The sequence below is a fragment of the Myotis lucifugus genome, unplaced genomic scaffold (genome assembly GCF_000147115.1).
Source record: "Myotis lucifugus unplaced genomic scaffold, Myoluc2.0 scaffold_42, whole genome shotgun sequence".
In the NCBI taxonomy this organism is placed as follows: Eukaryota; Metazoa; Chordata; class Mammalia; order Chiroptera; family Vespertilionidae; genus Myotis; species Myotis lucifugus.
Genome location: NW_005871090.1, coordinates 7,242,682 through 7,268,595, shown reverse-complemented (window position 1 = coordinate 7,268,595; position 25,914 = coordinate 7,242,682). Strand labels below are relative to the sequence as shown.

The 25,914-nt window shown below is 42.7% G+C and overlaps 1 protein-coding gene across 1 annotated transcript in view; it reads right to left on the bottom strand.

Moving 5' to 3' along the window:
- The window catches only part of PCSK2 (proprotein convertase subtilisin/kexin type 2), a 253,572-nt gene that overhangs the window by 98,650 nt on the left and 129,008 nt on the right, over positions 1–25,914 (bottom strand). Inside the window, 3 exon segments of the mRNA XM_023753214.1 lie at positions 7,942–7,979; positions 13,695–13,803; positions 16,328–16,441. Coding sequence (XP_023608982.1) covers positions 7,942–7,979; positions 13,695–13,803; positions 16,328–16,441 — 261 coding nt within the window.

The following is a 25,914-nucleotide window of genomic DNA, read 5'->3' as shown; positions in this document are numbered from 1 at the left end:
CAGTAGGTCTGGGGTAGGGCCAGGGAAATCTATATTCTCCTTAGGCTGGGATGGGCATCCATTACTGTGGGAGGACCAAGGAGGGGGTCTAGCATGGGTAACTGTAATAGCTGCTGCATAAAAACAATCATAAAATGTCAGCAGCATATCACAATAAGCATTTATATCACTTATGAGTCTACCGTTCAGCTAGGAGCAAGATGATCTAGGTTGGGCTCAGCAGGGCAGTTCTGCGGATCTTGACTGGACTTGCTTGCTTCTAGGGCAGTGGTTCTCAACCTTCCTAATGCCGCGACCCTTTAATACAGTTCCTCATGTTGTGGTGACCCCCAACCATAAAATTATTTTTGTTGCTACTTCATAACTGTAATTTTGCTACTGTTATGAATCGTAATGTAAATATCTGATATTCAGGATGTATTTTCATTGTTACAAATTGAACTTAATTAAAGCATAGTGATTAATCACAAAACAATATGTAATTATATATGTGTTTTCCGATGGTCTTAGGCGACCCCTGTGAAAGGGTCGTTGGACCCCCAGAGGGGTCACAACCCACAGGTTGAGAACTGCTGTTCTAGGGGTTGGCTGGGGGTCAGCTGGTATTGGCAAGGCTCTTCCACCAGGCAGCTCTGCTTCTTACCGCAGTTCTGTAGGTTGACTTCGGTGGCTGTGTTATGGGCTCTGGCAGCTGGGGTAGCTCTTCTCCATGTGTCTCTCATCTTCCTCCTGGGTACAGTGGGCTAGCCTGGGCATGCTCTTCTAATGGAGATGGTAGAGGCATAGGAGGGCATATGGGAATACAAAAGGCCCCTTAAGGCCTCTGAACTGGCAATCTGACACTTCCGTGTAATTTTACTGCTTTAAACAAGTCAGATGGCCCCACCCAAAGTCAAGGGGTGGGAAATACACTTCGCCCTTTTAGGGAGAAGTTCTGCAAAACCCCTCAGTAGAAGCTGAGGTCTAGGGAAGGATGAGGAGTTGGAGCCAACGCAGTCTTCCACATTTGCTGCACTCAAGAATTTGTGGAAAAATGAAGGAGGAGCACCCAAATCTGTACAGATTTCAGCACAGGATCTTGGAGCTGCTCAGAGGATGACGCACAGTTTCCAAACTGAGAGATGGAGGTCCTAGTTCAAGAAGCGGTTCAACCTTCACGTCACCAGGGCAAAAGCCCATGTCCCACACTGTGATCACTTAAACCTCAGGAGGAGTAATTTCCTTGGTCTGGAGAAAACTTCATTTGGAAAAATTACCATTTTACACTCCTTTCACCCACTTTGAGGATTAGGCCTCCCTTATGAATATCCATGAATATCCTTTAGCTCAAAGAGCTGAGATGAAGAGTAGATGAGAAATTCTGCTGGGACATCCTTTCTCATTACATTCCTGGCCATGGGCAATGAATCTTCTCTCTCCCTTTATCTTCTGCTATTTGGATGTTCTTTTAAAAATAAACCTTTCAAATAAAATTTAAAAATAAATAACCCTTTCTTTTTTCAAATAAGTCTTTGAGCTTTCTTTTGGTAGCCTCTGCTTTTTGGCCTTTGCTTTCCTAGCTTCACAATCTTATACTTAGTCTGGTTGAGGTGTCTTTTTCTTCTCTTTTGAGAACTTCGAGCTTACAGGGGAGGGCACTGACCAATCGCACCGTTTCTTGAGGCACGCTCCTGCTTCTCCATCAGGACAACCAGCCATGGTGCACAGTTGTAATCTCAGCTCTTTTGAGATGGAAATGAATGTTTATTGAGCATGTTATCTGGAAGACCCTATACACATGGTATCTCAATGATACCGCACAGCAAACCTGATATTCATTTTGTCCATTTCACAAATTGAGGATATTAAAGTTCAAAGAGGTTTAACAGGTTAGTCTCAAGTTGCACAACTATGACTCAGGAAGCCAAACATCACACGCAGTTTCCATTACTGTCACACTGTCAGAACTTTATCCTTGCATGCTGGCCGACTCTGTCAGCACCTGCAACTCTCCACCTGAAGACTCTCTCTCTCTGCTGACTGCATTCTACTTGCATGGTGGGCAGGCCAGAAGAGCTGTGGAGTTAAGCCCCCCCCACCTCCCTAACTTGGGCCCTCTCCTGGGACACAGCCCTCAACCAGTGATTGACAAGAGTTGATGGATAACTTTGAGTGGCTCTGTCTGCACTTTCCCAGAGTTCTGTGGTGAGAGCATGCTCCTTTGCTCGTAGTAGTAATAGGCTTTGTAACAAACCCTTTCTCAGATGCTCTTCCTTGAGGAATAGCTTCCTTTCTCCCCAGCTGGTACTTCCTGGGGTCTCCCTGCCCCCCCCCCCAATAAACTACTTGCTTCCCAATGCTTATCTCAGGTCTGCTTCTGAGAAAACTCCCACCCACAGCAAGACGACTCTCTTTGGATTTTACAGAACCACGAGCCACTTCTTCACTTTTGTAGCTTCAGCAGAGAAGGCTTTGGGCAAAGCAGAGGTGTTTGGCTCCCCTCACACCCACCCTGCGGGACCTGACCCTCAGTCACAATTCTCGTGTTCTTGGCGAAGTATCCCTCTATTCCTGAAGACCTCTGGACTTGGACCAGTGCTGTGAACACAGGCACGTGATCATCACTGAGTGGGGCCACACGGTAAAGAGATGAACAACCTCCCTGCCTGCCAGCCCCTCACCTGTGAGATACGTCCCACACCAGTGTCCTTACTGACCGCCGGCTTCTCTGGAGAACACCTGAGTCTGGCTTCTCTCTCTTCCTCTGGGGCGTGGACATAGCAGGTCCAATACACAGTGATCAGATTGTGTTAGTGTGTATATCCAGACCATTCGCACAGAGAGGATGGGGTAAAGGAACTCTGATTTAGACTTGGTCTAAAATAGTGTCTTGGCCAATACTTGTTTCATGTTATTACTACTGGGATGGAAAAAGGAGAGTTTTAATTATTTGGGATAGTGAGCATTTATCAGTGGGACTGGATCCCTCAGATTAAATCCAGTCATAGAACAATAGAGTAATACTTCAAGCAGCTATTATTATCCTTTACTTCTAACTCTCAACAGATTTAATGTAGATTTGTTGAATTAAATTAACACTAACAACTCACATTTATATATTGATTTGCAGCTTTCAAAGGATTTTAATTCTCAGTTTAAATAGAAAGAACACCAGACTACCAGTATACTCTGACTCATCTCTTCTTTTTTTAAAAAATGTATTTTTATTGATTTCAGAGAGGAGGGGAAAGGGAGAGACAGATGGAAACATCAATGATAAGAGACAATCATTGATCGGCTGCCTCCTGCAGGGCCCCTACTGGAGATCGAGCCTGCAACCCTGGCATGTGCCCTTGACCAGAATCGAACCCCGGGACCCTTCAGTCCCTAGGCTGATGCTCTATCCACTGAGCCAAACCAGCTAGGGCATCTTCTCTTTTAATATATGGAAAAAAAACAAGCTTTGAAAACATTTCTTGTTTGGAAAACAGTGTGTCTAGTTTGATTATGAAGACATTTTTGTCTAAAAACCTCTGCTAGAGTTTTTACTTCTCACTGAAAATAATCTGTAGCAAAAAGGAATTTCCCCAACACAGCCCATTTCTGTTTATTTTAACCTTTAATAAATTTCCAAGTCATCCTCACCGAGGCAAATGTTGCCAGCACCCAGCCCATTTAGCTTTGGCCTATCACCCTCGTGAGTTCTGGCTGCCTGCACCTGCATCTTTGACAAGGGCTGTGGGAAGGTAGGATATGCTGGGATTTTAACATTTCCTGGGACCAGCCCTCAACCAATGATTGACAGAAGTTGCTGTAAAAATACTCCCACTTCCTTGGGTATCCCATCCTGGGTGGGATAACTGGCACTTATTCTACACTGTCCCCAACTTCCCAGTGGGATGAAGTTCCAGCCGCTCCCTTGTTTGATAATGTACCATTTATTAGCTGCTTCCCCTTCCATATCTCATTACTCCCTCTATTCTTGCTTCCTGGGATCACCTCTCAAATAAACTACTTGCACTCAAACCCTTGTCTCAGGTCTGCTTGTGAAGGAACTCAAACACAGACCTCCCCAAAGTACATTTCACTAGGAGGGCACCAGGCTAGCCTATCACATCCAAACCATTAAGTCACCTAACAAGGTGTGAAGCTGTCTGTTAATCCTTTGCTCAAACAATTTTTGAGCTTATCACCGTCCACTGATTTCATTGTTCTCCTGGGCAGGTCTACTCCACTTGCTACCCTCATTCTGTTAATTATAGTGTAAAATTTTCAATTAAAAATAAAGAAGATAAATTTGGTTAGTAGCTTTAAAGCTGTCAGTCTACACAGAGTAAGAGAGACACCAAGACTGTACAAATCAGTTCGGGCTCAGGTTCTCTGCTGAGGAATTAAGAATGAGGTATTGGATGTTCAGTTTTCTCACTTATACCAAAGACAAAGAAAACAGTTTTAATCCTCACCCAAGGATTTTAGAGAGAGAAAAGGGGAGAGAAAGGAAGAGAGAGAAACATCGATCAGTATGCACCCTAAACAGAGACTGAACCCACAACCTAGGTATGTGCCCTGAACCAGGAATCAAATCCAAAACCTTTCGAATCCAAAACCAACCGAGACACACCAGCCAGGGTGAGAGAATATTATATTACAAAATTTGTAATCAGCTATGTAATTAGACATAATTTTTGTAAGGTTCCAAGTATTTAATAAATGTTGAAGACTAGGACCTTGCTCTGGATTGAAGTTTCTGTTCAATTCTTAGATGTCATCTACTCTAAGATTAGTGTAGACATTGTCATCTCCTCAACAACACATACCTGCCAACTGGCCATCAATATTCCTCTTTTTTTTTGTTGTTAATCCTCACTCCAAGATATTTTTTCCATTGATTTTTAGAGAGTGGAAGGGGGCGGGGGAGAGAGAGAGAGAGAGAGAGAGAGAGAGAGAGAGAGAAAGAGAGAGAGAAATATTGATGTGAGAGAGACACATCTATTGGCCACCTCATGCATGAGCCCTGACCAGGCCGGGATCAAACCTGTAACCCAGGCACATGCCTTTGACCCAGAATCAAACCTGAGACCCCTCGGTGACTCCAACCATTGAGCCACACTGGCCAGGGCAACACTCCTCTTGAACATTTTCAGATATGGAGAACTCATTACTTAATGGGACAGCTAATTCCTTTTATTTATCAACCTTAATCATTAGACAGTTCTCCCTTTAACTGAACCAAAATCTTTCTCCTGCAGTTGTCATATTTTGGTGGGAATTTTCTTGGGAGAAATTACTGAATTAGTTGAATGCCTCATCCCACATAGAGCATTGGAGAATAGGAACTATTTGAAAACATATTTAATGTGCCTCTTAAGTTGTCAACCCCCTCCCCATCCCCCAATCTTTCAGCTTTCCTTAGCAGGCTATGGTTCAGAGCCCTCTGGTACCTTGTCTATCTGTCACTCTTCGTCTTGGAATGAGGCACCCATTAGAACCAATTTAGTTGTCCAACAATTGGGGATTGGAAAATTTAAATACAATGCAGCATGAGTAAAAACTGTATAGCCCTATAATCATGTTTTGAAGAGTATTTAATGATATAAAAGTGTTCATGACGTATCGGGTGGAAGGGGGCATACTGTATATGCCACAAGGGCCCAGTTTCATTAAAAATACGCACATAGAAATGAACACGACACTCATAGAACCCATAGAGTCTTTCAGGTATATTCTGATATCACAGAGTTGAGAGGAGCTAGTACCTTTCAATTTGGATGCTTTCCTTTCCCATTTCAGCTTACGGGTTTCGGCAGAATCTCAAGGTTAATTAGCATTGTATCTGCAGTTCATCAGAGCCCCAGGGAATTTTTCCCCCCTCTTGAGTTATTATCCCTTTTAATCTGACAACTGGTATTGGGATCAGCCCTTCACAGAAACAACGGGGCTGGGCAGAGAGCAGGGAAGGAGGCCCAGGTCAGTCTCTGTGTAAGTGGCTTTGGTGGGAACTGGACTGGCAGGAGTGAGAGGTCAGTCTTCCAGCCCGACCGGCAGATACCCTACCTTGAAGTCCTACAAGCTGCAAGATGGAGCAACACTGGTCTGCAAAAGTGAGCAGAACCCTGTTTGGCGGCTTTGCGAGGTGCTGGGTCCTGGAGATGGCAGGAAACCTGTGCAGCCACAGCTCAGGTCTGGGGAGAATACTAATGCCTCTGTGTGCACCTCCACAGGCTACCATCCCCGCCAGGTCTGTGTAAGAAAAGCCTGAGGGTATCAAAGCGCTGGAGAAAACGCAACACAAGCATTTCTGAATCTCCCTTTTGGAGAACTCTCCAGAGCCCCGCAGCTATTGGGGAGACAGAGAAAGGGATGGCATGAGAGGAGGCAAACAAGGCTCTATGTGGGGCAGTCCCTTTAAGGAGGCAAAAGGGACAGCCAGGCAGACAGCTCCACGGGTGTCTGCAGGAGGGGAGAAAGGACACAGGAAGGCGAGGAGAAATGTTTGCTTAGACTCTGCAGATGGACCACTGAGGCGGAACCTGCAACTCATAAGTGGTTCTTTATTGTCTTGTCTACAGGAGTGGAGTCTCATCTCTTGGAACAGAGCTTCGGATTAATTTTTGTCATGTCTCTTTGGGCCCACTTTGTCTGGACGGTGCCAATGATTCATTTAATTTTCTTTTTAATTATTAAAAAGATGCTCAGCCCTATGTATACTCTTGTAGATTTATAAGACTCCTGCAGTAAAGAGAAACCCGGCCCATGGGTGCTCTGTTTCCTAATGCTCAATGCACTGAACACGTGGAAAATCTCTGTTCTCTTTTTGCATTGTCGATACACACTTTCTAGGGCAGTGATGGCGAACCTTTTGAGCTCGGCGTGTCAGCATTTTGAAAAACCCTAACTTAACTCTGGTGCTGTGTCACATATAGAAATTTTTTGATATTTGCAACCATAGTAAAACAAAGACTTATATTTTTGATATTTATTTTATATATTTAAATGCCATTTAACAAAGAAAAATCAACCAAAAACAATGAGTTCGCCTGTCACCTCTGACACGCGTGTCATAGGTTCGCCATCAATGCTCTAGGGTGAATGACCCAGGATGTTGATCCCCAAACACTTCTTTTCTCTATTGAAGTTCATGTTCTCTTCAGTATGACCTCTTCAGCTACTAAAATAACATTCTGAATACTTAGTTCTGCAGCTTATAGAAGTATTGGTTAGTAATAGTTTAGATAATTTTAAGTGAACACCACCAATGCTCGAATAGAGGCTCTCCTGGGGTTAAAATAAAGGGATCACTTATCTTTAAAGGGTTTGTAAGTTTCATCAGGGAAGCAGAGTGACTTGCTGGGTCAAAGTCAGGGCATGTGGTTCTAGCCCAACAGCATTTCCCATGCCTTTCTGTTAATATCTCTTACCTGTCAAGGGAAACTAAATGCTCTACACAGTGTTGTGGGGGCAAGTCGGTGTGCAGGGCTCATAAACACAGAAATAATAAAAAAAGATGATGTTCTTGCTTTCATACAGCTATGGTTGCAATGTGAGTTGCTGCACTTTTTGGCATTTTGCCATCAGTTTCATCCAGCAAAAACCCAACAGGCTCATTTCCACCCTTCAATTCAATCCTAGTATCCTCAGCTAGAGTTGATTTTAAACCTCCCTCGTATCTGCCCCTCCCTGTACCTTTCAGACCTCAAATTTCCTGCTTTTCTTCTTAGGAAGCCACCAGTTTTTTCTGCTGCTAGGCTCCATACCCTGTCTGTTTGTCTTTGGCCTGAGCTGTGGGCTCTAACAAGACGGGCAGTTTTAGTGTGCATGCCTGTGCATGCATGGACGTGTTTACATGTGTGTTCCATGTGCATGCATGTATGTGTAAATGTGCATGTGTATGTTCCCAATAACAAGGGACACTAGAACACCTAAGGTGCACATGTTTCCCCACACAGGTCAGCTTGTACTTACATAGTTTGAGGCCAGGTCTGGGTGGAGATAGTCAATCCCTGTGAAAAGACAACAGCACAGGAGCGAAAGGTTAATAACCTGCCACTGTCCTCGGGGAAGCTGCTCTAGAAAGATCTTATGTGCTGCACCCAGGATACACTGTGCCTGAGGCCCCAGCCTTGTGTTTCGCTTCCTGAGTGAGGGTGGGTGGGTTGCACTGCCCAAGTGAAGAGACAGCTGCCACCCGATGCATTGGAGGAGGGAAGCCAATTAGAGCTTGGAGCCTCAGGATAACACTTCTGCCATAAATGTCAGCACAAAGGGGCTTAGTGTGTATAAGATTGATGGCTCATCAGGGCAGTGATGCAAGAGAGATTTGTGGAAATCCTGACATTTCTAAAGCATCAACAGGCGTTTCTTTTGAAATGAAACTGGCTGGGGGGCGGGGGGAGGGGGGAAGCAATGGATTAGTAGAGGGTTCTCTGGCATAGAAATAGTAAGAGTAACATAGCTGGGCAAGAAAAGCGATTAAGTGACGAGCAAATGGTCTGCAATGTGTCCCAAGTGGGAGGTGATACTTGTCTTTCCAGACTGTGGCTTTCCTGGAAGCTGAGACCTCGAGTCGCCCTGCAGGGGTCCTGTGCTTTCTCCTGCATGTGGACTACCTTGTTGCCCAATGTCATTCCAGTGGTAGCATTATGGCCCATGAGTTGCTGGCCTCTATCAGACTCGTGAGCCTCAGAAAGCACCCTGGAACTTCAAGGGCAAATTGAAAAGTTTTCCTCCAGGTCTGAGAGCCATATAATCATTGCAGTTTCATTTCATCTGAGCATCTAGCCCTCCAAGAAAACAGCCAGGCTCCTGCACTACCTAGTATAATGGTTGTAAGTGTAGGTTTTGGAATCAAAGATTCGAGTTTGAATTCCAGCCACGCTGCCAACTGGCTGCATGACTTTGGGGAAAGCGTGTGGCTTCTATATGCTTGTTTTCTTCTTGATCTAGTGGAAGTGAGAACAGTGTGGTGTGCTTGTAATGGTGGCATTTAACAACTCTATTGGGTTGCAATATTTAAAAGCCAGAAGTATTCAGCATCTTTACTGCATGCATACCAAAGTCAGGTCACAGCTATAGCTTTGTTCTGCAAAAAGGAACTTATATCAGGATGCATATAGTTGACCCTTGAACAACAAGGGTTAGAGGAGCCAACTTCCTGGGCAGTTGAAAACCTGCATATAACTTAAGTCGGTCCTCCACGTATGTGGATTCCCAACCACCAGTTGACCCTTGAAGAAAGCGAGTTTGAACTGTGCTGACCAATAGAAAAACCCACGTATAAGTGGACCCACACAGTCCAAGCCAGCATTCTTCAAGGGTCAACTGTATTTGTAAAAAAAGTTTTCCTTTGTTTTTTTTCTTATTGCAAAAGTCATTTCTGGTAAGTACTTTTTAGACTGGCAATCACTGTTCTCGGGAAAGCTGCTCTAACATGTTTCATATCTTGCTGCTGATATTTTGACATCTGAAACAATTACTGTTACCATGCTGATTTCTATATCTTGGGAGAGTATAGCTGGTCACTTCCTGTCCAATATCCTCCTCCTTCTCCTCCCCCTATTCCCCTCTCAAGGACTGCAGAGAGACAGGGGTTAGAATACTTAAAGACAAATATTTAAAAGTTTGCAGACCCATGTTCTGGACTCTAATTTAGAGATGGTTAGTTTAGATTGTGTTGGGGATGAGCCTGGGCCATGGGACCAACAGATCCAGTACCATTTCAGGTTCAGACACTGTAATATTTGTGTGACTTTGGCTAAATGACATAATCTCTTGGAACCTCAGTTTTTTCATCTTTAAAATGGAGATATTATTTACCTTGCAAAGCAATTTTCAGGATTAGAGCCAATTCATCAAAAGTGTTTAGCTTGTAGTAGATGCTTGATAAATTATATTTCTATCCTCATCATTAGTACCATTATCTAGCATATCGCTAGAGGTATATGGATAATGCTGAAGAGCAGAACATTTAAAAAAATCTACTGTCTTAGAACAGTGGTTCTCAACCTTCCTAATGCCGCGACCCTTTAATACAGTTCCTCATGTTGTGGTGACCCCCAACCATAAAATTATTTTCGTTGCTACTTCATAACTGTAATTTTGCTACTGTTATGAATCATAATGTAAATATCTGATATGCAGGATGTATTTTCATTGTTACAAATTGAACATAATTAAAGCATAGTGATTAATCACAAAAACAATATGTAATTATATATGTGTTTTCCGATGGTCTTAGGCGACCCCTGTGAAAGGGTCGTTCGACCCCCAAAGGGGTCGCGACCCACAGGTTGAGAACCGCTGTCTTAGAATGTTGTGTCGGAATTAAATTGTTGTATATATTTGCTAAAATTTGTTAAATTTTGTGAACTCATTGTTAGGCAAAAAATGTTGTAACATACAGGTAAGGTAAAAGAAAAATGACAAACACACAGATGCATACACAGAGAACATTTTTTCTAGCAATGAGTCAATTTTTAAAACATGACCCCATGTTCTGAGAGTGCAAGTTGTTTAGAAGGGGAATTTTTGGAGAAATAGTAGTCTCTTCTCTGTGAAGGGAAAATATTGAAGCAAAGAGGTAATCTGAGACCAGAAGGAAATTAGAATTAAAACAAGATAAATTTAGCCCAGTTAAATAAAACATCTTTAATTAGGTTATGGGGAAGACCAGGTGTTAAGTTAGAACAGATTCAGACTTTAGTCTGAGAAAGAAAATAATTATTTATAGAATTGTGAAGGATGACAGACATGATCCAGAAAAATAAAAATGAACTGAAGCAAGAAAATGATAACCTGGTAATTAAATAGTATTTTAAGAGTTTTGTATATTTTATATTCAGGGAAATATACTGAATACATCTTCTAAATCAGCTTATTTTTTCACTTCTTGTATTAGTAACATATTCAATCTTATTTTTCATGTATTTGTTTATTTTCAGCAATGACTGATAGACCCTATGTAGGTCCTGGAAAAAACAGACAATTTGGACACTGCACCTGAGCTATGGCTCATGATCTGTGGGGGCACCTACTCATCAGCCAATCATAATGAATGTGGGGCACAGATTAAAAATATTTGGTTATATTTTTGTTCATAAACCATTAGTATCTGCCACTAGTTTGAAGTCTAATCCACAATAGTCCAAATTCCTAGGAAGCTCCAGAGACTTCAGGGAATTAGCAAGGAGCTCCATGTACATCTTCCTAGTTAGAATGGTAATAGTTCAGTTGAGATGTATTACTGGTCCTAAGCCCAGTTACTTTCATTGTTCTAAGAAAGCTAGCCCCTTGCACCATCCCTATGGACTTATATGCTGCTGAGGAGTAGACCTCAATGGATTAATTGTATTTTCAAAAGTGGTGGTTCAGTATCACCGATTCCATACGGTATTCTACAGTATGACAAGGTCATCTCCTCCCTGATTTAGAGAGGTAAGTCTATTCTTTCTTCTTTAGTCTGACTGGGCTGTGGTTGCTTCTGCAAATAAGTTATAGAAGATATGACTTTCCAGGCTAAGTCAAAAAAGGCCAGGCATCTTCCACCTGTTTCCTTTGGACACTTGCTTACTCTTCAGGAAGCAGGCTGCCATGGAAGAATCCCATGTGTAGTCACTCTGACAGCTGAGCCCCAGCAGCAGCCAGCATCAACTATTAGCCATCTTGGATGTTCAGCTCAGTCAAGCCTTCTGATGACCACAGCCCAGCCAACATCTGAATGCCTGTTCTTGGGAACTCTGGGCCATCTGTAAAAATCCATCTACCTTGCTGGGGAGACCACATGGAGTGGAGAGGCTGGGACTGCATGGAGCTGGAGGGAGCCTCCAGTTGCATCCAGTCCCAGCTGTCTTCTGACTCCAACTGCATGAGAGACCCCAGAAAGGCCAGCAGCAGAACTGTCCAGCTGAGCCTGGGCAATCCACAGAACTGTGAGCGAGAACAACATGGTGGTTATTTAGAGCCACTTAATTTTGGGGTGATTTGTTCTGCATTAGTAGGTGACCAAAACAATGGAGAAGTTAGGAGTTTTAATTGGGAGTCAGAGAATTTGCTTTTTTTGGGGGGGGGGATCCCAAAGGCCACTGATCAGCTGAAGAAATAACACAAATCAAATTCTGTCAAAACCTTCTGAAGGACTTGGCCTTGCAAGCCAGGAAACATGAAGCAAGGGCAGGAGTCATCTTTGCTATCTTTGGAAGGGACGATGGCACTCAGGCGAGGGGGTTACATTTAAAGAGTCCTGAAGCAGGCATCACAGGGCTGATGGAGGTTTCATAAGAGCGGTGTGTCACCCTATTGTCACTGTGGTGCCACTTTTAGGGTGCTTCTCTAATACCCAACAGGGAGTCCACAGTAGATACGCTGTATGAAATGGTCATTACAATATGTCCTAGGCAGGTTTTCCCCAAACCTAGGTGCCTCTGTCTCCTGGGTGAGCTGGCATCAGCCGCTTTAGTTTCTAAACCAAAACATTAGGAAAGAAGAGATTGTCTCAGCTCTTCTTTGATTGTCTCAGACACGGTGCACAGACACTCTTGTGCAGAGCTCCTTTCTTCTTGTGAAAACCCTCACTGCTGCTGGAGAAAGCTTTTACATCCACTTCAAAACGTGGAACACATCAGGAAACAGGGAGGCATTGTTTTTATGTTGCTATTTAATGAGCCCACACAAAGACAGCAGCAATTTTAATCACTCTGGCTACCCTTGTTTTCCCATCAATTCTGTTTCAAAGGCTTGCTTTAGAGAACATAGCGTTCTTTGAGGATCTTCAGAAGGGAGAGGCTCCCTCCGCTGTTTCATCTTTGTCTAGTCTTTATATGTAATTGGGCCAAAACTGCACAGTGGCACTTGTACTGGGAGACCCAGACAGCTAATGAAGACCCAGATAGTACATCCCCAATGAGATGACTACAGGGCGGAGATGCTCTAGGATCTTGGCAGAGCCAAGGACATGTGTCATTAGAAAAACAATTCACCCAATCTGTTGGCTTTCATATAAAAAACTATTGAAAATAAAGCTGTTAAATCTTTATCTGGCAGGTGTTTGGGACAGGATAATATGTTCTAGGGGTCATGCATCATAAAATGTTATCAAAGTCTGCTTTACAAGGGCTCCTTCTGAAAGTAACAATAAAGTAAAAAATTCTCCAAAGCCAATGCTGCTGCTAAAAAGCTATTTCATGGATCTAGAGCCACACGGTCTAATATAAATTTCTGTGATGATAAAAATGGAGTTTTTGGCTTGAATTTCAGCAGCTGCTAGATCCATGTAGCTATTGAGAACTTGAAATGAAGCTAGGAGTTGAATTTTTAATTTTATTTAGTGTCAATTAATTAAAGTTTAAATGTAAATAGCCACATATGGCTAGTGGCTAGTACTTTGGACAGTGTGGCTCTAGAGAAACAGATGGTAAATATAAAGAGGTTTGGAAGATGTTTTAAGGTAAAGTATAAGCAGTGGTTTAATAAGAAATTAAAGTTGCAGGATGAGCAGATTTCATTAGTTTATTTAATTTATTAATTCAACAAATATTTGTTAAGGGTATCCTCAAATTTGAGGGCCATGGATTTGGAGGAAGGTGAAGGTTTGGCCACAGTATAAATGGTTATCAGGCCCAACATCTGGCTATTCTGCCTCCAAAAGAAGGACTCTCTTACATCCCGCAGCACTGCAAAGACACACTGGCTTACAAATGCTGTAAAGACATTGAAAAACTCACCATCATCCATAATTCCAATGGTAACTCCTTTCCCTGTGTAGCCCAGCTCCCAGGCTTCTGCCACATTCAAATCAAGGCCAGGAGTGCCATCGGCTTGTCCAGTATTGATCTGGTACAGGAATTCCAAGCAGAGAATCTTATTAGTTTAGTGGAGTAAAGCACCCGTGTAAATGTTTGTTTCACATGCTCTGCAGCCGTCTGCTAGTCCAAGGCCAGCTCAGAGGCCACATCTTCCCTGAACCAATACTTCTGGGCATCCCGCCACCAACCTCTTCCAGCCTCCTTTAATTTTTTGATATACACTGTTAACGCTTTATATTTTTTATAAGTATGCAAACACAGTTTCAATCCTCCCATCTTTTATGACCAGGTTGTGATCTTTAAACTCCATAGAGCGGCCATTTCCAGAAACCCTCCTCAGTTTAGAATTAAGTGCTTGCTTTTGTAGTTCTTTTTTTTTATAAATATATTTTATTGATTTTTTTACAAAGAGGAAGGGAGAGGGATAGAAAGTTAGAAACATCGATGAGAGAGAAACATCGATCAGCTGCCTTCTGCATGCCCCCTACTGGGGATGTGCCCACAACCAAGGTACATGCCCTTGACCGGAATCGAACCTGGGACCCTTGAGTCCGCAGGCCGACGCTCTATCCACTGAGCCAAACTGGTTAGAGCCCTTTTGTAGTTCTTGATTTATATTTCACATTTTGAATTTAGCACATATTCTTTGGGATTATTCTTAGGTGAATATGATTTCCTTACTACATCCAATATCCTTTGCAAGAGGGAGATGATCTATTTACCTTTGTGATTTCAATACTACCACATCGATCTTGCTTTAAAAATATTTGTTGAGCTGAATTAAAGATAGCTGGCTCAACTTTAGTGCATATTCTCCCCCTTAAAAAATCCAAAGATGAAATAAAGGAAAACAAAAGAAAAAAATCCCAAATAAATGTGCTCACTACCCTCTTTGCATGCATCTTTGTCCTGTGCAGATTTTCTCAAAGATGAGTCATAAAAAAATAGTGACATCAGAGTTTGTATTGGCAGAAACTCACAGTGACCAATTGGCCGTTACAGTGTTACTAAAACATTGTGTGAATGTCATAGTGCTCTTCATAAAAATGGCCACTCTTCTTCTCCAGGCATTTGTTAAGATTATACCTCTCCATTCCCTTGGAAGTGAGAATGACCATGTGACTGATTTGGCCAATAGAATATGAGCTTATGTGTCATCTGTCACATCTATGTGGAAGCTTTAAGAGCCACTGTGCAATTTGCCCCTTCCTTTCCCTCATGTGCTCATGAAAGCAGGGATCAAGATGGAGTGGAGATGGAGTTTGATTTGCCTGAGTCCCTGATGGATTATGAAACATTGGCAGCATAGCATGAGTGAGAAACTCTGATTTCATTAAGCCACTGTGATTTGAGGGTTGTTATTGCAAGAAACATAGCCTATCCTGGCTAATATAGTCATCCCTTTGTATTGAGGGGATGGTTTCAGAACCCCCAAATACATGGATGCTCAAGTCCCTTATATAAAATGGTTTGGTATTTGCATATAACTTACGTTTTGCATATAGGTTACAGCCAGATATGCCTACACTTCATTTGTGTGGATTCAGCATAGTGCTCTGCATGTGGCAAATTAAAATTTTGCCTTTTGGAAATTTCTGGGATTATTTTTTAAATATTTTCAACCCCCAGTTGGTTGAATTGTGGATGTGGAACCCGTGGATATGAAGGGCTGACTGTACACATAAGTTTATTTAGTTACCCAAATGGAATTTTCAGAATTCCATGCCCCAAAGCATAAGGCATAGTCAAGTTCTAAAGCCCCAAGAGAGGGGTTTGTGGTGTATTCCTATAAAGTAGCAGTCCATGGGTCATAATTTATTTTCTCTTTTTCTCAACATCTTTTAATCTTAAATAAAGCTTCACTCACATTGATAAATTAGTCACTCATTTCCCCTCTATATGCCCTGCAGTTTGGTTTGCTTGGAGGCTTTGAACATTTTTTCAACATAACTCAACTCATCCAAATGGACGGACTCTTGGTGAGCCAGAAAATATTCACTATCAGACAGATGGGTTTCCCTGCCTTGAATCCTGCATCAATTAAGTACCATGGAACTGATTTCCTGCCATTATTTGAGGAAACACTGATAGATGCTACTTTTGCTACTTTAGTTTTCGAGGTCTCTTGCTTGTCTCTTGTGTAGTCACCTGATTCTTTGTCTTATATCTGTGGTTTCATCATGTCCTACTGTTACTCTGACGCTTGAGACCCCACATAACTCTTTCCAGACCTTTGAGTTGAACTTTACATGTTTTCGCATCTTCATTCATTCATACACTGGGGCACTTTTCAGGGTCTGGGAGAATCTGATCTGCTTTGGGTAGTTGCTTTGACCCTAGGAGGCCATGGCTACTTAGCAGTTCAGAAGAAAGCAGATTAAGGAATGAGATGCTTGGGTGGTGCTAGAAAATCAATACGGATCAGAGGGGACAGAGCAGTTCACAGAGTCGGATGCTGGCTAATGTCCCAAAGAATAATGAGGAAATGGAAATGCATTTTGTATCCGAAGTCTCAAAATGAGAAACGTTAGGAACAATACAGAGACACTTACCAGATACCATTGCTTTGTAAAAAGAGGATCATTCATGTTGATATCGATCTCATTGATATCTCTATACCCTCGCTTTTTCCGTTGGAATCCTTCTTGTTGCAAGGCCATCTTTACCTGGAATGACAATACTGGCACATTACCTGACTATCAACCTAAACATTCCTCTTTTGAAATTTATTTCCATGAATTCAAGTTCCATTTGTATATGAAGTGTTTTTTTTCCTCACCCGAAGCTAAGCTCATCTCATATACACTCGCACTTTCTGATTATTTTCCAAGGGCATCTACTTCTGCTTGCAGTGAGCAAACAGGCTCAGTGATGGCTCAAATGAGTTTCCCTAAATAAGAATTAGATGGAAAAAGTACTCTCAAGGAAGGTAAGGTGGTAGGGCCATTAAGAGAAAGAAAACGAAGCAAAGGAACACTTCTATGAAGGAAGGGAGAGTGATATAGATTCAGGGAGGGAGAGAGTGAAACCTCATTGATCATTTTTTCTGGAGGGCTTCTCAGCCTTTCCATTTGTTGATAGTACTGTACTATCACATTTGGGAATCAGCCCAAAACAAAAACAAACAAACAAACAAACAAAAGACCTGTGTGGAGAGCCAGTAAGCCCACAGCAAAGATGTAGAAGGTAAGCGAGGGACCTTTGAAGAGAAATTGATGGATGGTGCTGCTGTCCTTGCAATGACAACACTTCGGTTTTGGACAGTAAAACAGAACCCCAAGCCCTTGGATGGAAATAAAGCTCAGGAGCTGAAATAGTTCAAACAGGCTCCTGGCAACAGTTAGGCTCTGTCTCAATCAGAAAACTTTCTTTCACTTGGGAAAAACTAATCTATCACCCAATAGCTGTGGCCAGTCTCTGAACGTCTATGCCCTCACAGACTATGCAAATATATAAAAAAGTGTGTGCTGGAAACTTATTATTTATTTAAGTTATATTTTTCTGCCTGACATTTATTTCTCCTTTTACCAAATTTCCCCAGTATATTAGGGGAAATATATATATATATATATCACTTTATTTCTCTTAATGGTTCTACCACCTTATCTTCCTTGAGAGTACTTTTTCCACCTAAAGAGTCCTTTTTCCACCTAAATCTTATTTAGGGAAACTCACTTTGAGCCATCACCGAGTCCACTAGGTTCCGTGTCTGCTGTAAAGAGACTGAAGCTCTCCTTGCCACAGAGGTGCTCAGTGGGTATCTCTCTTCCAGGATCTGAATCCTATCTTCCAGGATCTGAATCCTACTGGCCAGCCCTGGGGCTCCCTCAAGATTGATCCTTCAGCTTCTCATAGGTTGTAAGCTCCCAAACTTTTCCAACAAGTTCTCTTTTGCGTAAGTGATACAGAATCTATTCCAGTTGCTTGCAATCAAAGTCAAGAGTGGTGGTGGGCAGGGAAGAATGAAGAGATTGAAGATGTGGCCCAAACCCTTGTCTTCCTGCTTCCCTGGAATGTGGAAGAATGCTGTGGGGGAGTAGCTCCTCACTTCCCCATCCACACACTCACACAGAAGGCTTGGGGCTCATTTGCCAGAAAAAACTCTTAATTCTATCCAAAATGCTAATCATATAGAAAAGAAGTGGCAGGTATAGCAAGAGTAATTGACCAGGGACCCCAGCTGCTACACTCTGAAATCTAGCGTTTGCTCTGTGAGTTCTTTGGAGGTATTGCAGCAAGAGACATTCACTGGGGTGTAGTTTCTATAAAAATCCCCCAAAGAAGTAGCAATATCATCGAAAAAAAGGGATAGTTATATTTTTTAAAAATATATTTTTATTGATTTCAGAAAGGAAGGGAAAGGGATAGAGGGATAGAAACTTCAATGATGAGAGAGAATCATTGATTGGCTGCCTCCTGCACACCCCACACTAGGGATGGAGCCTGCAACCCAGACATGTGCCCTGACTGGGAATCTAACCATGACTTCCTGGTTCATAGGTCAACCCTCAACCAGTGAGCCATGCCGGCGGGGCTACATGGATATTTTTATAATGGCAAAATTTGGACACAACTAGTGCCCATCAGATGATTCCAATTTAAATATATATGCATATACAGGGTGTCCCAAAAAATGTACACACACTTTAACAGCTGATGACTCAATTTTGAAAATGAAATGTATTTTAATAAACAATGCCTTTATAATTACTCAAAATGTATGTATACATTTTTTGGGACACCTTAAATATGTTTATATGAAGCAGATGCCAAGATGGGATTAAACATGCAAGAAGTTTATTAGGAGAGAAAATGCAAGAAACTGTGTTGCAAGTCTGGCCCCATAGAGAAGAGAGTGTACAAAGTTGGGCAAAAGAGTCCTTGACTGCCCCATAGTCTAAAGAAGGTTTGGCAAAGCTGTTGGGGATCCAAAGTGGGCTGTCAGAGGGCCCCTGTGTCTCCCAGGGGTAGGTCTGCCTCAGTACTCCTGTCGAGCTCAGTCACTGACTGGAGCAGCCCTGGCCAGCGTGGCCTGTTGCCAACACGGTAATAGATTTCAGAGTGCAGCTGCTGGGGTCCCTGGTCAATTACTCTCTCTGTCGTCAGGGGCCTGTCAGCATGTTCTCACAGCTGCCACAGAATATATCCACGCATTTATATATGTGTCTCTGTGCTTGTGTGTAAGCATTAATGTAGAACATTTAAAATGTCCAAGTCAATGTAGTTTTCAACCTGGAAAGAACCAGACACACCCTCATAAAACCTTTTTAATACTATGAAAGCAAATACAATAGCCCCCCTTTATCCACGTTCCAAGATCCCCAGTAGATGACTGAAACTGCGGATAGTACTGTGTTTTTTCCTACACACACATACCTTTTTACTTAAAAGAAGCACTTTAGGGCTTCTCTTTGGCATATCTGAATTGCCAGCATCATTTGTGCTTTGGGGCCATTATTAAGTAAAATAGGGGTTATTTGAACACAAGCACTTCGATACCTCCATAGTCGACCTGATAATGAAAAAGGCTAGTAAGTAACTGAGGGGGTGAGGGAGAGCATACGTAGTGTGGACACACTGGACAAAGGGATGATTCACATCCTGGGTTGGTTGAAGCAGGACAGCGTGAGAATTCAATATACTCACAAAGGCACATAATTTAAATAGAATGTATTGTTTTTTTCCATTTAATATTTTCTGACTAAGGTTGACCACCAGTAATTTAAACCACGGAAAGCAAAACCAAGGATAAGGGCAGAACCTATATTCAAATAAGGGTGCCACGTTAACTTGGGAAGGAAGGAGCCTGGATTCGGCCATCTCATCTTCCCCTTTTGGTCCCACAGCCTGGCCTCTATCTGCTCTCCTCACTAAAGGAGGTGGTTATTGGCCTGCCCTGAGGGAGTCTGGTTACAGTGGATTCATCATTAGGAATGAACAGCTTCCCTTTGCTGCGATCTCTGCTGAGCAGACTACCTACCATGTGGATGTTTGAACGCTCTCATCTGCAGGTTGTTTCCCAGCAGCATAAACACAGGAGGACACATCAGGTTTCATCTTTTTAAATATTCAATAGCAGCGAAAGCTAAAGCCATGTTACTCCCAAATCAATTAGACCGAGTACATCCAAATGATAAGACTGTTTAAATCCATTTCCATAAGATTAATTTTCAATTTCATAAATTAGGTTTTAATGGAGACCAGTGATGCTTTGGAATGTGACCCTCTGATGCCACCCTCCTTGCAACTCGGGAGCACCAGAGCAGGACTCCGTTGTCTGAAATTATGCATCTCGTGCTACTAAAAATTAGGCCTCGGAAGACTGCAGAGGGCTTTATCTTCATGATCTCAATGAAAACCACAGCTACAATTTCAAGAGAGATGAGCACCTTTAAGACATATTTTTACTTATTACACTTAAATAACTGGAAAACAATTCTATCCCCCCTGCCACAACAATACCATGTAACACCATCAATTGCTTTTATTTTTCTGGGTTCTTTTCCAATCTGAATTTGCATTCAAATCTAATTTTTACATAACAGTAATCATATTATAGATAAAATTGTGCACCTTCTTCACTAAGTATCCAACCGTAGGAATTTTAATATGCTGTTATATAGCTCTCATATTTTAATTTTAATGGCTATCTAAATATTCTATAGAGTAAAGTACCGTAATTTACCCAATGATTTCCCTCCTATTGGTCATTTGGATTTTTTTTATTATCATAAGTAAAATTGCCAGGAGCAGAAAGATGAGGTTATAAACTACTTTTAAAGACCTCTGGGGAAGAATTCTGTGTTATAATTCTATTTGTGAGAAAGCCCTAAATGTCAGAGAAGTATTTCCTAGTGTCTACGTTCCTTCCTCACATTATAACTAAAAGGCTGGTTTTATTCTCTCTTCCTCCTCCTCTTAATTATAGCCTTTCACGCAGGATACCTTTCATTGCCACTTAGATATGGTCCCAATGACATGCATGGGACTTAATTATAGCTTCTTACCTTCTCAAAAAATAATGTACAGCTAGCATTGGTATTTCATTTTAGAATACTTCCCTAAGTTGGTCCATAGACCTAAATATTTACACAAATAAAAAATATAAGAAAGCAAGCATGTTTTGTTACTGGGTATTATTTTATTAAAAATGAACAGATGGATATTTTAAACCTGAATTTGACACATGTGCACAGCACAAATTTTACCTGAGCAGCTCCTATGCCCTCCCCCTCTACCCCTCTCCTCAATTAAGAATTCTTCAGTCGTCTGAAAAATGTTTCTGTGCATCTACAAGCAGGTTCGATCTCTGGGCATTAGCATACTATTTTAAAAGTTACATTAACATTTAATCTTGTCAACAAAACTGTGGTGTTGAGAAAACAGAGGTTCTGAGGCCATTGTCCAACAGTTGCAAGCATGGTGGAGTCATCCAGGTTCATCACTTCTAAATGCTATGAACTCTTCACTAAGGCACATTGCCTCTCCCTAAGGTACGGGACACAGTCAACCTTCCAGTATCTGGAGGGCTGAACGGTGGATGTTAACTTTCTAAAGAGCAGGTACTGGATTGCTTTTTCCCTGGGCTGATGATTAAACAGCTGCTAATTAGCATTAACTGTGCTGAGCAGGGGAGGGGGGAGAAAGGGGAACAATAGGAAAACCTGTCTCAAAGGGTGTGGGGAACTGCTTGGCTTGAAGTGAGCACAGGAAAAGGAACATAAAACACAAAACTACATGTTGCTGAAAATACTGAGGGTTATGAATCCACAGTGTGATTGATTGTCACACTATTATCTTCTATACTAAGAATTATTTTATTTACCAGTGTCATAAGTTGACTTGTATCTCCCTAAAAGTCCTAACCTGCTCATCTGTAAAGTGGGGATGAGACATAATAATGGTTAACATATATTGAGGGCTGACTGAACCAACCCCATCTATACTTTGATCTTGGTCTTCTAGACTCCAGAATTGTGAGACATATATTTCTGTTTAAGCCACCGACTTGTGGTACTTGGTTATGGCAGCAGTCCCAGCAAACTCATACAACACTCCAGTAATCTGGTTGCACATCTGCATACTTCACTATTGTTCCATGTTGCTTCTCTGCTGCTACTTCACATTAGGGTTTTGGTGAGCATCAAACAAGATAATGCATATAATGCATAACACCTGGCTCATAGTACATACCCAATATATGCCTACCATTGCTACTATAAGCATTGCCAATGTTATAATTTTTGAGGCTGGCGGAAAGGCAATGGGGTGGTGCCTCTCCTTGTTCCATCCCACCTCAAGCCAGGCATGTCTTATTCCAAAGCAGGCCAGGGTGCCCTTGCTCCCTTCTTCTTGCTCTTAGCTAGCTTCAGACAAATCAAAGTAAACATGTAGACAGAAACCAGCTGGAGTCCTTCCCATGTGTGTCCTGAAGGCAGAACACCCACCTCTCCAAGGCAGTGTGTTATACCCGTGTTTGAACTGATGAGCTGAACACAGCTTATGAAACAAGGAACCCATAAAAAGCCATTGCTGGTGGTGATGTGAAAGATGACGGAGGAAGGAGACCACACCTAAGCTCAGATGTTCTAGTTCATCGGCTTTGCTACCAACTGCTGGCCTTGGTTATCAAGATGCAAACAGGGATCTAGAAAGGAGAGAGGTATAGGGGGACATGACCCAGGAAGGTCAATTGCTGGGAGGGAGAGTGAAGGGAGGAAACAGGCAGCAAACAGTCGGGGGGAGTCTGGCTACTTAATTTCCCCCTTGAGCAGGCAGGGTGACTTTTTGGAAAGCCCAATTATAGGCAAATCACAGGGCTTAACTTTTCAAAGAACAGGGAGTTAAGCCACACTCATGGCTGAATGCACCGTATTGATTGCCCTCATTTAGAGAGGTTTGCCCATCTTGCAAGAATGAAGACGATCAATTGAGGAGAGAGGATATGGCTGCGTGTCTCCGGCCACAGTTCCAGTCACTGAATCTCAGTGACAAGATATTAACAAATTGCTATCTATCAACTAAAGCCCTGTATACAAGATATACCGAGATAAGTCAATGTAATTAGGGAAGGATCGAAAGATGTTTTTGGTGGAGTGAAGCACAGAGGCAACTGATCAGAGTGCCTTTAGCAGGTCCAATGCCAGCTCCCAGGTTTGCTAGCACATGTGCATCTTACTTGGGGGTGCACTTCAGCATGATTTCAATCTTGCTCTTGTTTCCGGGATGGTAGGGAATGTCATGAGTTGGATTTAGGGGATTATATTAAGGAAAAGGATGATAAAAGATGGTAGGTACTCTGCCGGATGTGGAGGCAGGGATGGCTAGACTGGGGTATGCTTGAGAGGACAATTTTCCAGAGATGCCAGGTACCCTGAATGCTGTCTTGGCCAAAATGACATGATCCTCTCAATGAGGTTCTTCTGAGAGGTGAGTGTGGAAAAGAAGCAAAGCAAGGCTAAGCCACCTTAATATACTCATATATTACTAGCTTTGGCCTTGGACACAATATAGCCAAAGAGAGCCTGCCTGGGCCATGTGGACGGCTCTGTTTTCCATCGCAGGTGGGCAGAAAGAGCTCAGTCTAACACAGAAGGTTCCTGAGTGGACAGATGGGAGGAGGAACAGGAAGATGAGGGGGGAAAGAGGAGTAGTGAGGCAAAGGCATTGCCTCTATCCACTTCAGCTGTGGCTCCACCACAGTGCTCCTCCTTCCCGGGGAGGCACTCAGGAGTGGGAGGGAAAGAGAAGCCGGCAGGGCCCATAGAGAAGGTGCTCCTGATGCTCAGCTGGGAATGGATAGCTCTAGCACAGCGCAGGAACACAGCTTCCCAGAGCTTCGTCCCCCGCAAAGCCTCCATGGTGACGCTGGTGCATGGTCCTGTTCTGCTAGTGAACTAGAAGGAAGATGCTGGGTGGGGTGTCTCTAGGATACCAGGCCTGAATTCTTCGCTGGAGGGAGGGCTCACTAATGTGTTTCTGGAAGGAACAGGTGAACCTGACTGAATTTGCAGTGCAAGTCTCATTAATTATTCTGTCGGTGGCTGGTAAAGCCTCTTTAGGGAGAGCTAATAGCATCAAGATTGCTTGGTTGGTCCTGTGAGTCAGTTACCTTCACTCTGTTGCCATGATTGCAGGGTTTGATGGGAGTCCAGTCCCAGCTTCTGCTGCTCAAGTGTGTGTGGGGAAAAGAGGGGATGGGTGGAAAGTGTGGGTGATTTAATCCAAAGTCATGACTCGACCAAGTGCCAAAGACCATACCTTAAACACAGTGCAGTGTGTGAACAAGGTTTGGAATCAGAAAGAAATGGGATCAGGTCCTGGGTCGGTTTATGTGGGGAGCCGCTATAGGGTTAAACCTCGGACTGACCTGTTGGCAAAGTCACAAACAAGTCCCAGCTTAGAGGGCACAGTCCTCTTAGCATAATTAGGCTTGACCTTATAAGGCTCCCTAGATCTTATCTGGGTAGCTAATGGGCTGAGGGAAGTGTAACAAGAACAAAAACAAGTGAAACTCACAAGAACAGTGTAAACAAGTGAAACTCACAAGAATAGTGTAAATTTGGTAACCAATACCTTGTTTACCTCTGACTATAAAAATAAAGGCTCAGCTTGCCTCAGGATCTCTCTCTGTGGCCTCAGCCAGGCACAGGAAGATCCATGGAGACTAAAGAGAGCTAGAGAGCTCTGAACGCTGTCTCCGTGTAAAACATTCTTCGCCGACGCTGTCCACACCTTTGGGAACCCCTGGCCCCCCGGGGCTGGACCCCAGCAGGTTTACATGTTATTTGTGTGTTCTGGGGTAGGTTTCTCAAATTCTCTGAATTATGTGTTTGTTTGTTTTTCATCTAGAGCAGGGATTGGCAAATCGAGCCCACTGCCTGTTTTTTATAGAAGTTTGTTGAATACAGCTGTACCTGTTTGTTTGCATCCTGCCTCTGGCTGTTTTCACGCCACAATGGCAGACTTGAGTAGTTGTAACAGAGATCATATGGCTCACAAAGCCTAAAGTATTTGCTCTCTGGCCCTTCACAGAAAAAGTTTGTCTACGCTTTGTTGTATAGCACGGAGATGGTGGGATTCTTGACCATATAGGCCTAATGGTGAGGATCGTGTGAAATAATCTTTTCTTCTTGGGAACTATGAGACACACTATAAATGTTACTGTCTAAAATTATGATGTATAATATGTCTATGGAATCCATTTCCTCTATGAGGGTGGAAGCAGGGGCAGGATTTTGATTAGTGGTGCAAATGATTTGATTTGAGGGGCACAAAGAAAGCTGCCAGTGACCCAACCCCCCCCCCACCCCCCGCTCGGGTACACACACACTGACTGAATTCCAGCCGTGAAGAGTTAAGTTTTCATCGTAAGCCTTCATTATCTAAGTTGATTATGTCTCTATTTAAAAAGATTAGGAAAACAAGTCCTCTGGGAAAGGCAACACATCCAGGTGTTATCACTTCCCAATCTACGTGTGTGGACTCATTAATTAGATTGCTCTTCTCACTGATGCTGGTTGAGATCCATGCAAGGAAGGACTGAAAATTTATGGAAAAGGTAATTTGGAGACTCTTGGGCAGTGTCTTGCAAGCCGGGGGGAAGAGCTACTGAAAGCAACAACAAGGGATGCAAGGCTTAGAATTGGGTGCCACTAGAAGAGGAGGATTGAGGGCCAGGGGGTGAGAGGGCACGCTGAAAAACCTCCCAAAGGTGTTTGCTTCTAAACACATTCTTTATGCACAGCATGTCTACAGTGTGAAGGATACACACACCATGCATTGCTACGACAAAGGTTGCAGTATTGTTTCTTTATACGTTTTCTGTGGGGGAGCATACCAAAAAGCTGCCTGCTAGAGAGCACAAATGGATTCTTGAAAATCCACAACCTCCTTTTCTTAAACTCACATCTGAAGAAGTTTTAATTTTTGGATTCAGACAATAGAGTTAAAGAAGAGAGAAGATTTCAATTCCCCCAGATCTTTTTTTTTCCAAAGGGCATCTATTTTAATCTTCCACAAAAGGTTTCACTCTTTTGTCAAAGCAATGCCTTGGCAATTCCTTTCCTACGATTGGTAATTATTTAGTTAACAATGGAACGAATTCCAGGGTGACCAGGTGGAAAAAAAAATGGTGGGT